General features: G+C 45.3%; 1 protein-coding gene across 2 annotated transcripts in view; it reads right to left on the reverse strand.

Moving 5' to 3' along the window:
- Nucleotides 1-16,963, reverse strand: part of MYO7B (myosin VIIB) — an 85,957-nt gene that overhangs the window by 65,959 nt on the left and 3,035 nt on the right. Inside the window, exons 1-3 of one of the 2 annotated variants that reach the window (XM_025435919.3) lie at nt 8,424-8,798; nt 6,088-6,129; nt 40-153 (exon numbers count right to left, since the gene is read on the reverse strand). In XM_025435919.3, coding sequence (XP_025291704.1) covers nt 40-153; nt 6,088-6,129; nt 8,424-8,468 — 201 coding nt within the window. In that variant the 5' untranslated portion in view covers nt 8,469-8,798. Of the gene's footprint in view, nt 1-39; nt 154-6,087; nt 6,130-8,423; nt 8,799-16,963 lie in introns of those variants that run through there. The other variant, XM_049097219.1, reaches the window with a different exon arrangement.

Here is a 16,963-nt window from a genome sequence, read left to right on the forward strand (position 1 = left end):
TGTGGATGGGGGTAGGGATAGGCCCTGAGCCACACTGACCTTGCCTTCATCATCTACAACCAAGATCTTGCCAGGCTTTGTTTCCTTGACAATGGATCCAATGGCCACACTGGTCTTGTTGGCAGAGAGGGGGTTTAGCCACACATGATCACCCTGGAGAGCAGAGAGAAGACAGTGATCAGATACTTGTTCTTCATTTCCCTTCCTGCTCAAGACTTACCCTCTCCTGGGGACTGTCCCTTCTAACCAGGACCTCCCAAGATGGCTGAGGTATACTCTCTCCCCTGCCCCTTCCTCCTGATTCTCCTTATCTTTCCTCCTCTTTCATTTTCTGCCCTGGCCTCTCTTGCTCTTGCCAGAATGGTAGTGGGAGATGGGAGGTAGCAGTGAAAGATTCTCTGGCCTAGCTTGGTTCTAGAAACAGACAAGCCATATTTGCAGTGTAACAGTCCCAGTGTGAGGTGGAAAAAGTCCTTGCCCTGTGAATAGCCCAATAGCACCCAAACCCTTTGGGTAGGGAGAAGCAAAGACTAAATTCTCAGTAGGTTTCTGCTAGACTGCAACATGGCATTGACCCACATGAACTTCCTTCTGATCCAAAATAGCTCACCCCATTCAAAGAGGAGTCATCCAGAAGGAACAGGTCTTATGTACAAAGATACTGAAATCCAAAAGGAGGAAAGGAGAAGGTAAATAATACTCACCAGGAGAAAACCAATGAACCAACCAACCAGCAAAACTGCCATACAACAGTGGAAAGTTGTGACCAAGTATTTCACCACGGTTTCCAAAATCTTACTGAAGAGTAGAGCAGGAGCAAGAGTTCAGAAATTAGATGCTGAGACAACTGAAAAGGATGCAATGTGAATTGGCAAAGCTCGCAAAAGAAATGGAAGAAAAGAATAAACATGGACCAGAAATGAAATCAGAATTGGAAATAGTAGGAGAACAAGCATTGCTAAAAGTACAGTAAAAGTCACTGACAGGAGAGAGTAAGCAGAATGAACATAAATTTTTAGAATGAAGATCAGGAAGAAAAAGATAGATATGGAAGATGGACAAAAATACACATAAGTGTCCAAAGGAGATTACAATAAATAAAACCCTGTGTATATTTATTTATTTATATACATTTACTTTTTTAAAAAAGATTTTATTTATTTTGAGAGAGAGAGAGCGAGCATGAGCAAGGGGGAAGGGCAGAGGGAAAGGGAGAAGCAGACTCCCTGCTTAGCAAGTGCCCATTGACAGATGATCAAATAAAGAAAATATGGTATTAAAAAAAAAAAAAAAAAAAAAAAAAAAAAGAAAATATGGTATATACATACAATGGAATATGATGCAGCCTTAAAAAAGAAGGAAATAAAAAAAAAAAGAAGGAAATCCTGCCATATGGTGCATGACATATGTCAAAATGGATGAACCTCAAGGACATTATGCTAAGTGAGATAAGCCTGTTGCAAAAAGATGAAGCTGCATTATTCCACTCATAGAAGTACTACTAAAGTAGTCAAAAACATAGAAACAGAAAGTAGAAAAGTGGTTGTCAAAGGCTGGAGGAGGAGGGAGGGAAAACTGTTTAATGAGCACTGAATTCCAAGTTTGCAAGATAAAAATCCTCAGATCTGTTGCACAAAAATGTGAATATACTTAATACTGAACTGTATGCTTACAAATTGTTAAGATGATAAATTAATGTTATGCTTTTTTTTACCACAATGAAAAAAAAAGAAATCAAATAATTTTTTACCCAGCCAAATTGTCATTCCAGTGTAAAGGTAACAAACATTTTTGAAGAAGGAATATTATCCCCATAAGACCTCTGGAAAAAAAATTGGGGCACAAGCTTCTGTCAATAATACAAGGAATGAAAATAGATCCACAACCACACACATAATCATGAAGCTTCAAAATACTTGGGACAAAGAGAATATCATGAAAGCTTTCAGAGAGAAAAAAATAAGTTTTATACAAAGGCTCAAAAATTAGAATGGTATCAGATTCCTCAACAGCAATGCTGGAAGCCAAAAGACAGAAGTTTATCTAATAAACTTAGATAAAATAAGTAAACTTTGCATGCAGATCTGATCAAAGCTAGGTTTTTTGTTTTTTAAAAAAATATTTTGTTTATTTATTCATAGAGACACACAGAAGAGAGAGGCAGAGACATGGGCAGAAGGAAAAGCAGGCTCCATGCAGGGAGCCCGATGCAGGACTCGATCCCAGGTCTCTGGAATCACGCCCTGGACTGAAGGCGGCACTAAATCTCTGAGCCACCAGGGGTGCCCCAAAGCTAGGTTTAACAATTTGGGGAGAAAATAGACATGTGAGTGCCCAGGGTGGGGCTAGGCTTGAGGACCTAAGGCCTTTCTTACATGGCGGGAAGTCAGTAATAGATGATTCCTGAAACCAAAAACTCAAATAAGCACTGTGAACATGTTTTTTCCTAACAGGGAGGGAAATATCAAAGAATCATCTAGAAAGTTTGATTGGCAGTCACCTCAGTGGAAGAGAAAGTGGGAAACTAATTCCTATACAACTTTATAAAAATGAAAGCTAAATTAAAAAGAACAGCAAGGAACAGTGCTGTAGGATACAGAAAACCAGCATGTGCAACGTATTGGGCTCAGTGAACTAATCAAATCACATCAGAAATCTCAAAGGCCCAGTAGAAGCTTTCTTACAATGAGGATGGAATTGCAGCGTGCAGCTGAAACAGCTGGGAGCTCACCAAAGCAGGAAGATTAAAAGTCAAAGGTAGATGATGGGCATCTCATAGCAAATTTGACATTAACCAGAGATGAAAAGGAGAGGCACCATTTCTGATCTAGACTGAGGAGGTATGAGCCCAAAATGGGCTAGAAGAAGAAATCAAAGAACATGACTTTTGTCCTCTCTATTTGGCCAAAGCTCTCCTAGGAAATAAATGAGAAACAGGGTAGCAGAAACTGGAGCTTCCTTGTGACCTCCATGAGCAGGAAAAGACTGTGCAAGAGCAGCCAAATCAGGAAAAAGAATAAAAGAAGAGAAAAGCACCAGCTGTCAGCTGCAAAGAATGTAAGAGTCTCTACTGAGATTTAGAAAACAGAGGAGGATTTGCAGAAAGCAGGGAGATCTTCGGAGTCCTCAAGAGTCCTCACCGCTCTTCATAATGGGAAATACCTGACAACTGGCTGCAGGAAGAGCTCTTGCTGGAGAGAAGGTGGGAGTGCCCCAGCCTGATATTGAAATTACTGGGAGGAAGCCCAAAGACCCAAAGCCATAAACAATCCGATTCCCAGAGACCTGGTCCTTCACACTAATGTCTCCCAAAAAGGGTGGACTCTGTTGGCCTACTCGCTGAAACAGGTACGGTGCCCTGATACTGTGTGCTCACCCACTGTCTTTCTTTTCCATTGTAGAAGAGGCAAGTCTAGAAATGGTCTGTGTCTGCATGTACTTAAATAAATGGAAAGTCATATGGGTCATTGAGGGATCTCCAGCAGCAGGTCTCTGGTTTAAGTTCCAGTGCAGGTCCATCAGTAGACCCACAGAATCCTGTCCCTTCTGTAGGGACAGATGGCATAGTTACTGCTGGTGTTAAAGATCCTGTTTTTCCCAGGAATGCCTCCCAGTGCCTGGTCATTGTACCACCTCCCTATCTGACGAAGTATGGATGAAGATAAGGTATGATCAATTTACTTACCATCAAGCAAACAAATGTTTATGACTTCATGCATCAAGACTGGGCCAATCTAACAGGTGCTTTGAATTTCAAAATATATCCAACAAGTCTTGTGCATTGAAGGGTTTCCAGCCCCTCTGCCCACAAGTATGTTAACATTCATAGTCCTCATTTGGAAGAAAGATGGGGATTTATTAACGTGTCTGAAGAACCATGCTCAGCCCAGGGCCTTGGGGTAGCTCAGAATGTATGGCAGCACCAGGCTCTGGGTTTTCTCTTTTGTCCATGGGGTGGGAGGTAGAGAAGCTGGTAATCATGGCAAAGAGAAAGGTCTATTTGCCTGTTCATCCTTAAGTCAGCTACCTGGTGTGTGCATGCACATGATGGGATCCCCAAAGCCAAAATCCGGGAAAATCTAATGGTTGAAACGATATACTGGCAATGCAAGATCTAATTATCTTCTTTAAAAGTCTTCATTTTTTTGTTTGAGGACTTCCCTCTCCTCAATTCATGGGGTTCTTGAGGAGTACCACCCCTTCTACCTCAGGGGTGGGGCAAGTGATCCAGCCCAATCTACTCATACCATATCCCCTCAGCTGCCAGAAAGGGATGCTGTATACAATGCATAATATATAAATCCTTAGTGTGTGGTCCAGGCCAGGGCTTCCAATAGAAATAGAATTCTAGGGAACCCTGGGTGGTGCAGCGGTTTAGCGCCTGCCTTTGGCCCGGGGCGCAATCCTGGAGACCCGGGATCGAATCCCACGTCAGGCTCCCAGTGCATGGAGCCTGCTTCTCCCTCTGTCTGTGTCTCTGCCTCTCTCTCTCTCTCTCTCTGTGTGTGACTATCATAAATAAATAAAAATTAAAAAAAAAGAAATAGAATTCAAACCACACATGAAATTGAAAATGTTCTAGTGATCACATTTAAAACAAAGAAAAATAGGTGAAATTAATTTTATGAATGTTGTTATTTAACCCAATATATTCAAAATATTATCATTTAAATGATGGGTGAGCAACATAAAAATTGTTAGTGAGATGTTTTACATTCTTTGTTCATATTGTGTCCTTGGATCTGGCATGGGTTTTTTACTTAGAGCACATTGCAGTTTGTAGCAGACACATTTATAGCACTCAGTACTGCCTGGGGCTCATGACACCACTGTGGACAGAGCAGATTCAGCCCTGGTACTTACCACCTGCTCCTAGTACTTTCTCAGATGCACCATAACCTGGATCCCTCTGAGCTTTTGTGTGTGCTATTTCTCATGCCTAGAGCACTCTCACCCACTGTACACCTTCAGAATATCTAATGATCCTAAAGTTGTTTATCAAAGTTTGGGAATTTATGTGGCTTGGAATGACCAAGTTTAACCCTCAAAACAATGGTGTCATTATTCCTACTTCCCAGTGGGACACTTGGGACTAATGCATCCCATGGGTATATTCCTTTGTGAAATAAGCCTGCTTTGCTTTGCAATGCGTGCTCCTCATGCTCCAAAATGGTATCAAGTTCCAATGTTTGTGTGTGATTTAGTTACCAGAAGCCCTTGCAATCTGAATTTTGAGACCACATGTGTTCTCTCTCTAGCCTAAAACAGCCCAACTCTATTCTGGAAAAAAAAAAAAAAAAAAAAACCCTAGCCAGCCTTCTGTGACTCAGATAGTTGGAGGGCTTGGTTCAGGAGCCCTTGGCTGCTGGGGGATGCTGTCCCCTTTCAGCAGTGTGGATCTAGCAGCCAGAAGGAGACAATGGCCACTTTGTGGCTTTGCATGCATCTAAGAATAGCTGGGGCATTTTCTTATCAGAAACGAATTTCCACTATCTGGCTTTCCTGGGTTTGGGTCAGAATTCTGGAGTGGGTTGGGATGAGGACTCTCATCTGGGCTCCTCCAGCCCCCAAGGTTCTCTCATCCTGCATGCACTACCCCAGCTGCCCAGAGGCCCGTGCCCCCTCCCCTCCCCCAACCCCAGCACAGGGCAATGTCTCATTTGCTTCCTTCCCACATGGGGACATCTCTTGGCCACTGAGACACTGCAGGCACTTATATGTTTGTTGAGCCGAGAGAAGACAGTGCAGAGCCCAAGGTGGAGATCAGGCCCAGTATTTTATCTCCATCCACTCTAAGTAAGCTCCCTGCAACTGTTACAATGAGACAACGGAAGAGAAATCCCTTTGTCAAGGCATTTAAGTCCTATATATAAGTGAAGGATTACCACCCAAGTGTGGCCGCCTGCCCAGGCCCAGAGACGGGCCAAACTTGTTTTCTTTATATAATATAATCTGTCTTATTCCCCATATTCCCTTGTCTCTGATGTTTTCCTTGTGGGCCCTTGTTGCCTCTCCCTGAGTGATTTGACCTAGCTAGCCTTTGGTAACTTCCCAGATAAACCCTAATGCAACAGATGCAATTCTTACCAGCCTGAAGGCTGACATCCTGAGGCAGCAGGTCCTCCCAGCCTATGAGAAGAGAGAAAGCAGAATGTTAGTGCTCATTCTGACATTCTGGCGCTGCGTGGAGCCCCGGGAAGAAGGGGCCATGTGTGTGTATCAACATGGCCCTGAGTACCTGGCATGGGGCCTGGCTCAAAAAATTACTCTTTTTTTTTTTTTTTTTAAGATCTTATAAGTTTATTTGAGAGAGAGAGAGAGAGAGAGAGAGAGTGAGCAAGCACGAGCAGGCAGGAGGGACAGAGGAAGAGAGAGTAGCAAGCTCCCTGCTGAGTAGGGAGCCAAACATGGGGCTTGATCCCAGGTTCCTGGGATCATGACCCCAGCCAAAGGCAGACACTTAACCAGGAGCCCCACAAGAAATATGACTCTTGAATAGATGGATAAATAAGTCACAGTTCCATCCCAGGGTGAGAAGATGCTTTCTGGATCTTCTTCCATCTTACCTCATCTTTATTGAACATCTATTTTGTACTCAGTACTGGGCTTGATATAGGTAGCATGGGTGGTTTTGAACATACTTAAGACATAGTCCCTGTCATCCAGAAGCACAAATTTTATCTGCTCAGACATCTGTGAAAACCAGTCATCACCCACCACACATGGTGTGTGCACCATGGGGAGTGCTGAGGTAAGCAGCCAGTGTAGCTAGAGACATGTGACGTACTTTATGTAAGCCTCATAGCACCCCAAAACACAGGTACACAGGTGTTTCTCCACTTCTTACATGAGACCCCACAGAGGGCAGGTGACCCAGTTAGGTAGCAGCACAGCTGGGAATCCAATCCTTATCTGCCTCATTTCCAACCTGCCCCCAGCACCTGGCTACCTCCTAGGGGTTTTGGGAGCACTCTGGCAGGCCTCATTAGCTGCAGCAGGCCAAGGAGGGAGACTGGTGGGCCCTGCCTGCTGTTGTCCTGACCTGGGGCACAGGCCCTTCACCCACATCCCTAGTGAGCATTGAGAGGTGTGCTGGTTCTATTTTGTTCATCACTGTGCTCCCCACATCTAGCACAGGCCTGCCCCCAGGAAATGCTTGTTCAATGAAACCCTGAATGATATCCCTGGAGAGGCTTCGACAGTGACTTTAAAAGATGATTAAGAATTCACAGTGGAAGGAAGGGAAGGCCTTCTCCAAGGATGGTGCAACTCTAGCAAAGTCAGAGGGAAAAGTGCAAAGGATGTTGGGGTCAGCATGTTTGGGTTGAGCAGAGTGAGTGGGGAGATGAGAGAAAAGTAGGGGTGTAGGCAGTGGGTGAACATGACAAAGAGCCATTTGCCACTGTTCTGGTGGACAAAGAATTTTCTTATTCCAATTTGTGTTTAGTGTACAGCATTTATATATTTAATGCCAATCTAAATCTTCCACTTTTGTTGAGCACCTACAATGCAAAAAGACAGTAATCAGATTGTATATTCCTTTTTAAAGTCCAAGCTTATGTTTTTCTCTCTAACTCCAAAGGAGCATGGAACCTCCTGTCCTGGTCCTGTCCCTGTTCCCCTGGGCTGGGACATTTGGGCATAGACAGAGGCTGAGAATCTAGGAAAGGCGTCCTTGGGGGCACTGCAGCCCAACTTTCCCACAGATGCTCAGGGCCCTGGGCCTCCCTGCCCTGAGCTGACCCATGGGAGTGGTCCCCCATAGGGGGCTGGGGAGGTGGTATGTACAATGGGAGAGTGTGGCTCTGCCATCCACCAGCTAGGCCAGCTGGAGCAGGTCCTGCAAGTGATTTAGTGTGCTCCTTCCTGAAATGGAAATGGTTGGAGTTTTGCAGGGTCTCTGTGAGGTCAGAGACACCCAGGGAGGACCCATGAAATGTTTGTTTGTGCCTCCAGTACTTCTCCAGGAAGCACTCCTGAGGCTCCTGAGGGGTTATCATGCACAAGCATCAGGCTGCTGACACTTGAGGCCACATTTCCACTCCTTTGTCTGTGGAGAAATAGGCCCAGGTGACCACCCATCACCAGGACACCTCAGCTAAGATGGAGCCAGCCAGGCAAACTTTGGGGGATCTGTTTATTCTCATTTAGGTAGTAGAAACCTTGACATCCCTACAACTAACAGCTGCCCTCAGGAGAGGACTTCCCACATAGCAGACCCTGCTGTAGGAGGAGATAACTACTATCCTTATTTTGTGGGTAGAACAACAGAGGCCAATAAATAGAGATTTTGCCAAAACCATTAAACTGGTCAGACAAGAATGGGATTCTTCTGCCCAACTCCAAAATCAATGCACTTTGTCCTACTTCCTCTGCTCTGGGAAAGTTTAAGGGTCTGTATAAAAGTGCAAAGAAACTCTTACCTGAATCCTGGCTCCCAGAAGTTCTCTCAAGGGAGGCTGGACCATCTCCCTGCCTCACATAACCAGTGAGATGATGGGTGGGAAGGATGCAGAGGGGCATTGCCCTGCCCCTGGCTCCCCACTGCCACTCTGGCTTCTTACTTCCCTACTCCAGGGAGAAATTTGAAGCCCACCCATGGTCTCTATCACCCTCTGTCCCCTCACCCGTGGCATCTGACCGTCATGTATATCACATCAACCTTCTCCAGACACCAGGATGTGCCTCACAGTTACCCCCTGCCTATCCTGGACTCCCACTCCTCTGGCCCCCAGACTCCAGTGATGTTCACTCCCCTGCCACTGGCCCTGGTCTTCCCATGTCCCAGAACTGCTCCACCTCAGAAGCCATGTCCTCCAGAAACACCCTAACCCAGCATCATGCCCTCCCCCATGAGCAACTTCATTATGCTTCATTATGACCCCTCACCCCCTCTGTTTTTGGTCTGTCAGCCTGCATCCTAGCTTTATTCCTATCCCAGCCAGCTGGGACAGTGCCTTTCATCTTTCTGGGAACAAAGTGGTTTTACAAATACCCATAAATGTAACACAAAAATAAAGTACAATAAACTGCACGACATGTGCCCCCCTCTGGTCTATTGCACTCCTGTGAAGTAGGACTCCTGCTCACAACTTGCAAAGTCCTACCCCTGAGCCGAGCACACCAGGGATGTGTCACACCACCTCAAAGACAGGCCAGGGCAGTTTCATGGCCTGTACCTCTTCTAGGACTTTAGAAATGCCTGAGACCCTCCCAAGGGCCATGGTCAGCTCTTTCTGCAAAAAAACCCCCTATTTTAAAGCTCCCTCCCATTACTCACTCTGTACCACAGGAAAAAGAGAGATGCCCCTGGACCTCCAGTTCTTCCAACTCCCTGCCTTTCCTTCTACATATGAGCACATAAGGGACTGCCCAGGGGAAGGGATGTCCTGATGGCCTCTCATTAACCCCTCCAGCTCTGCCCTTTCTGGCCTCCTTCACTGGGGCTCTTGCTTTACCAATTACTGCAATGGTTATGTCTACACATTTTTTGACATTTCTCCTTTCAAAAGACGGAGACTCATTCTTCCCTCCTTGAGTGTGGACTTGGTGATTCCTTTTAACAAATAGAATAAGGTATAGCTCTGAGACTAGTTCATAAAGGCTTTGTGGTTTCCCCCTTCCTCTCTCTAAGATCGCTTGGCTTGGGGAACCTTGCTGCCATGTCATGGGGACCAGCAGCCCTAAGGAGGGGCCCCTGTGGGGAGGAACTGGATCTCCAGTCAACAGCCGATAATCTTGGAAGCAGCTTTCCCACCCTGGTCAAGGTCACAGATGTCCACAGCTCCAGCCAACATCTTGACTGTTACGGGCTAAATTGTGCATTGCCCACCCCGCCCCCCCAACATTCATATGCCGAAGTCCTAACCCCCAGTCCCTCAGAATGGGACTGTATTTAAAGAGGAGGCTTTTAAAAGGGGGATGAGGGGATCCCTGGGTGGCTCAGCGGTTTAGTGCCTGCCTTTGGCCCAGGGCGTGATCCTGGAGTCCCGGGATCGAGTCCCACGTCGGGCTCCCGGCATGGAGCCTGCTTCTCCCTCCTCCTGTGTCTCTGCCTCTCTCTCTCTCTCTCTCTGTCTATTGTAAATAAATAAATAAATAAATAAATAAATCTTTAAAAAAAAATAAATAAAAGGGGGATGAGATTAAATCACGGATATTAGGGTAGAGCCTAATCCAATAAGACTGATGTCCTTGTAGAAAGAGGGAGGCATACCAGAGGTGTGCGTGAGTATAGGGATGACCATATGAGGACAAAGCAGCGAGAGAGTGGCTATTTGTAAGCCAGTGAGAGAGGCCTTGGAAACAAACCAACCCTGCCATAAACATGTGTTGTTTAAGCTGCTTAGTCTGTGGTATTTTGTTATGGCAGTCCTAGAAAATGAGTGTAAACCTCACTACAGTCCTTGGTGAAGAAGTGCCCAGCTATGCTGCTCTTGGATTTCTGACACTTGGAAAGTGCATGAGATGATAAATACTTGTCATTTTAAGTTGCAGAATTTTGGAATCACTTGCCATGTAGCAATAGATAACTAAAAACTACCCCTCATTCTTACATCTTCATCTATTCTCACTGTTCTGGCCTTTCCTCTCTGCATAGAGAGAAATTCAGGTTTTGTCTAAAAATGAATTTTTGAAAAAGAAATGAATTTTTGGGGCACCAGGGTGGCTCAGTTGGTAAAGCACCTGCCTTCAGCTCAGGCCATAATCCTGGGGTCCTGGGATTGAGTCCCACATCAGGCTTTGTTGAGCAGGGCACCTGCTTCTCTCTCTGCCATTTCCCTAGCTTGTGCTCTCTGGCTCTCGCTCTCTCTCTTTCAAATAAGCAAATAAATAAAATCCCTCAAAAAATGAATTTTCGGGATCCCTGGGTGGCGCAGCGGTTTGGCGCCTGCCTTTGGCCCAGGGCGCGATCCTGGAGACCCGGGATCGAATCCCACATCGGGCTCCCGGTGCATGGAGCCTGCTCCTCTCTCTGCCTGTGTCTCTGCTTCTCTCTCTCTCTCTCTGTGTGATGACTATCATAAATAAATAAAAATTTTAAAAAAATGAATTTTCTTGGACCTCATGACCCCCTCCAGCTATTGCCCTTCTCTTGCTCTTGCTCCACAGCTGAGTTCCCTGAAGGAGATATCCCTCTACCCCCATGCTTTCTCTACTCTCACCTCTCAAGCCTTCCCAGGACACAAACATCCAACAGACCCTCTAGGGCAGAATTGCCCAAATCCATGGCAGGACTTCTTCAGCCATACCCTCTTTCCTAGACTGCACCCTCTTGACTTTCCCACCTTCCCTTTGATCTGGGGGCACCCTCAATCTCCTCCCAGGGCCATTTCCCTCACCTTCACCTCTTCCTGTTTGAGAGAGATGCTGATTGTTTTTGTCCACGTGAACTGCCTTCCTCTGTTCCCTTTTGGGGAAATTCTCCTTCCTTTCTCCAAACTATATTTCTAATAAGGGCCTTGAAAGACATAAATATAGTACCCCAGAGTCAGCCTGTGACCCAAGCAGGGACCAGTCACAGGCTTTCCCCTACCCTCTCCCAGGGCCACGGTCACGATCAAAGCACTTCCAAGTCCAAAATCATTGTCTCCAATCCCCATCTCAATCCGAACTCCAGATCCACCAAGTCCCTATTTTCTGGAATGTTCAACAGATAGGTGGGCATGTTAAACTCAGCATGACCAGAGCAACTCATCTCCTCTGTTCTCACACCTGCTATTTTCTGTGCATTCTTTATCTCAGTGAATGAAACTATCAACTGTGAAGAAAACATTTGAGTCATCCTATTATCCCCATCTCTAAATGTTCACTAGGATCTGAGAACTTAAGGCTCCCAACTACATGTTGTCTATAAGAAACCCACTTTGAAAATAAAGACACATATTAAAAGTAAAGAATAAAGATATCGTGATAACACTAATCAAAAGAAAGCTGGAGTAGCTAAAGTCATTTTAGACAGAGCAGACTCGAAGGCAAGGAGGAATAAAGAGGGGTATTACACAATAATAAAAAACTATAAATTGGCCCAGGTGGGCCAATTCTCAAAGAAGACATGACATTACTTAACATTTATGCACCTAACAACAGACCATCAAAATACATGAGACAAAAATTGGTAGAACTACAAGGAGAAAAAGATGAATGCACTACTATAGTTGGAACCTAACCCTCCTCTGTCAGTAACGGACAGTCTGGCAGGCAGAATATCAGTAAGGGCATTGTCAAATTCAATAGTGTTATTAATCGATTGAATGTGGTTGACATTGGTAGGATACCTCATCCAACAACAGTGGGACATATATTCTTCTCAAGTTCACATGGAACATTCACCAAGATAGACCACATTCTGAGCCATAAGTAAACCTGAACAAATTTAAAAGAAGGGAAATCATACAATGTCTGCTCTCAGACTGATGGAATTATATTAAAAATCAAAATAGCAGAAAAATCCCCAAATATTTGGAGATTAAGAAACATACTTCTAATTAATGCATGAATCAAAAAAGTCTCAAGAAGGGGATCCCTGGGTGGCTCAGTGGTTTAGCGCCTGCCTTTGGTCCAGGGAGTGATCCTGGAGTCCTGGGATTGAGTCTCGGGATCGAGTCCCATATCAGGCTCCCTGCATGGAGCCTGCTTCTCTCTCTGTCTGTGTCTCTGCCTCTCTCTCTCTCTCTCTCTTTTTGGATGTTTTCAACAAAATACAAATGAAAATACAATTTAATGAAATTTGTGGAATGTAGTAAAAGATGTACTTAGAGGAAAATTTATTTTTTTAATTAAAAAAAAAGATTTTATTTATTTATTTGAAAGTGAGAGAGAGAGAGAGAGAGCACAGTGGGGGAGGGTTAGAGGGAGCAGACTCCCTGCTGGGCAGGGAGCCCAACCATGGGAGGCTTGATCCTGGGACTCAGTCCTGGGATTTGGGACTCCATCCCAGACTCTGGGATCATGACCTGAGCCCAAGGCAGACGCTTAACCAAGTGAGCCACCCAGGTGCCCCTAGAGGGAAATTCGTAGCACTGAAAGACTATATTAAAAAAGAAGGAAGATCTAAGGGGTGCCTGTCTGGCTCAGTCAGTGGAGCATGTGACTCTTGATCCTGGGATTGTGAGTTTGAACCCCACATTGGGTATAGAGATTACTTAAAAATAAAATCTTAAAAAAAATAAAAGAGAAGAAAGATCTAAAATTAATAATCTAAGCTTCCACCCTAGGAAACTGGAGAAAGAAGAGCAATATAATCCTAAAACAAGATAAAGAAAAGCAATAAAAATTAGGGCAGAGATCACAATTTGGAAAATAGGAAATCAATAGAGAAAATCAATGAAACCAAAATCTAGTTCTTTGAAAACATCAATAAACTGATAAACCCCTAACCAAGAAAAAAAGAGGGAAGATGCTAATTTAAAATATAAGAAATGAAAGAAGAACATCCCAAGGATAATTGACCTGATCCCATGGACGTTAAAGATAAAAAAGAAATATTATGGACAACTAGATCCCTACAAATTTGATAACTTAGATGAAATAGACCAATTCCTTGAAAGACAAAAACTGCAAAAACTCACACAAGAAGTATAGACAATCTGAACAGGCCCACACCTATTAAAAAAATTAAATCAATAATTAATAACCTGTTGAAAAATAAATCACCAGCCCTGGATGGTTTCACCAATGAATTCCACCAAACATCTAAGGAAGTAATGTTTCCAATTCTCCACAAAATCTCCCATGAAACAGAAGCAGAGAAAATACTTTCTAATTCTACGAGGTCAGTATTACCCTAATACCAAAACCAGATAAAAGACATTAAAAGAAAGGAAAAACTAAAAGCACTCTCCCCTCCTGCCCATTCTTTAGTTCCCTACTATGCTTCATTTGGGGGACTGAAAGCCTCCCAGGTAGACTTACTTCTGATTTCTCTAAAAATTATTCTTCAGGGCAGCCCGAGTGGCTCAGGGGTTTAGTGCTGCCTTCGGCCCAGGGAGTGATCCTGGAGTCTCAGGATTGAGTCCCACGTCAGGCTCCCTGTGTGGAACCTGCTTCTCCCTCTGCCTGTGTCTCTGCCTCTCTCTGTTTCTCTCTGTGTCTCTCATGCATAAATAAATAAAATCTTTAAAAATTATTCTTAAAAAAATAAATAATAAAAAAATAAAAAAATTATTCTTCATTCTGCCAACTAAGTGATCTTCATAAGATGCAAATAATTGGCATGTCATGCCTCTCCATTGCTTAGGAGTGTGCCGTATCTTTTTTTGTTTGCTTTTAAGTAGGCTCTACACTGTTTGAGGCTCCACGATGGGGCCTGAACGAAAAACCTGAGCTGAAATCAAGAGTTGGATGCTTAACTGACGGAGCCAGCAGGTGCTCTGAAGTGTAAAATATCTTTATGGCATTCAGGTTTTTCAGGATCAGGCCTGCCTAGCTTTTCAGGTTTGTATCTCCCCTCTTCTCCCATGGGGTGCACTGATTTCAGGCAGTTCCAGAAATAGCCCACATTCTCTCTCACTTCAGTGTCAGTGTACTTGATCTGATGTGAGTTTAGAAGGAACATGTATGCATGCATGTCTGTGCCCATATACAGGTACAGCCACCCTCACATGGTGCAGCTATAATTTCCTATCTCAGCACTTCCCCCTGTTTTTATGCATCACTATGTGTGTCTCTCCCACACTGGTGAGAATCTTAAGAACAGAACTGGGCCCTACTCCTTCTGGTAGGGGCTCACGATATACTTGCTGAATGAATGTATGGCTGGATGAGTGGGTGGGTGGGTAGATGGATTGATGGCCCCTGCGAAGATGGAAACAGCCCTGCCCCACATCCCAGGGAATCAGGTGCAGTGTTGCCCCTGAGGGAAAGCCCTGGAATATTCACAAGTTCCCACCTCTGATTAGTGAGATGCTTTCTTCTTAGCTCAGGCCCCCTGTCCAGCCCTGAGGCAGATCAGTGTGTTGCTGAGCCCATGGGATGTCCTGCACCGGCCCAAGGTCTTCCTAACCTCAGGTACCAGAATGGGGGTGACCATCTCCTGAAGGGAGAAGAGTAAGCTGCTGATTCCCATAACCATTCTCAGACCTGCAGGATGTCCAAAGCCACACCACGCTCATGTACTTCTGGGCATCACTGGAGTATGGAGGAAGGGGTAAGAAAATGCTGAAGGGTGAGTGGGGAGGTGGAGCTGGGGAAAGAATCAAAGTGTTGCTTGGAACCAGCAGAGGCTGTGTGCCACATGGTGTGTGGGGCACACAGCAGGAGGCTGGAGTCTGCAAAGCAAAACCCACACTGAGACTCTGGTCTATGGGAAGCTAGTCTGGAGGGCAACAGTACCCTGGAGGGCTGACGAAGCATTGCCCAGGGAAGTGGTGCAGAAAAGGTGTCTGAGATTGGGGCTGGGGGACAGATTGAGAGGCTTGGAAATTACCCTATGTCACCAGCCAACTCCCCCAGAGCCAAGAGCCCCTGATGTGGAATCTGCCATTTCAAGGGGAAGAAAGGCTGCATGGGCGGATGTAGGTGAGAAGGGCCACCACTCAGTGGAAAACAACCCAGCCCAGCAGGTGATAGGGACCCGGGCTAGACCATCTCACTGCACTCAAGACAATCAAATATTGGTGGTTTCAGATGGTGTGATCTAATATATGTGCTGATATATGAGTTTGTAACAAAAGCAAGCTATGTTTTATAGTATTATGTCATTTTTGTTTAAACATATAGAGTGTACCTATATATAAAGATGGAGATACATCTTGTTTAGAAGTAATTCTATTAAACCATTACCAGTGGTTTTTTTCTGGAGCGGTGGACTGGAGTGGGGAGTACAGGGAGGAAGGTGGGGGAAGACTTTTCCTTCACAATTTGCTCCTTTCAGTCATGTTTGGCTTTTCCATATCCATGTATTTTTATTATTTATTTTGCTGTCTACAGCATTGTCTGGGTGTCTGAAATCCCACTCCTTTCTCACAGGGATGAACATCTGCAAAGATCAGCTATCAATCTCTGACAGGGAGGAATGGGATGAGCTGAGGATGGTACTAGTGAGGTGGGAGCTCTCTATGGTGCTGGGTGTGGTAGACCACGAGGAAAAAGGGCCTGTCAACCCCGACTTCTGAGCCCCTCCTTGTGTCCTGATCCAGCCAGGATGGCTCAGTGCCTCTCTGCAGCCCAGGGCCCAGAGGAACACACCCTCCATTGAAAGGCAGTCCCACACCACATAGGATTGCCTGGCACTTGGGGTGATGTCAGTGGGGTGCCATTCCCACGAATACCATGCAAATGGCAGTTCAGGAGATATATGTCCTTGAGTGGTGCCCCCTGGCCCAGAGAGATGATGCTCTTGGGTCCTCACCAGGGCTCCCTTTCTCTCTTGCCCAGGTGAGGCCAGGTTGAGGATGTTAAGCTGTAATACTCCATCTCATCCTCCCCTAGTGGGCACAGGGCCCGGCTACTCCTACTGACAAAAACCTTGCATTGTATGCTAATGTAGAGCTGAGGGGCCCTGCTTCTTTAGAAGCAGAATCTAGCAGGTCTAGATTCCTAGACCCTCCTTGGGAAGTCACTGATGGCAGGGTGGCCCTAGTTGAAGAAGCTCCCCCTCCAGAGAAGCAATACAGTTGCCTGGAATTCAGCTGGGGCGCTGGTCCTCCACAATGTTGTATGATGAGCACCTTAAACTAAGTTTATCCCTCCCCCACTCACACCTAACACACACATCTGGATTCAGGTGCTTTAGGGCTCCCTGCAGGTATCGATGAAGTGCCTGCCTCTACAGCCTCATCTCTGGCCCACTCATCCACTGGCTTTAGTGTCCCCTTGGAGCCTCTCTGACTCTGTCCTCACTCATCCTAGCTAACGTCTGCCTTCTCTGGTCTCAGAAGACCCTGGCCAGTCCTCAGGAAGGGCATTCATGTCCTGCACTGAGACTTGTAGTTTACAATCGCTCAGGGAACAGCTTCTCCTG

Source organism: Canis lupus, chromosome 19, assembly GCF_003254725.2.
Source record: "Canis lupus dingo isolate Sandy chromosome 19, ASM325472v2, whole genome shotgun sequence".
Taxonomy (NCBI): Eukaryota; Metazoa; Chordata; class Mammalia; order Carnivora; family Canidae; genus Canis; species Canis lupus.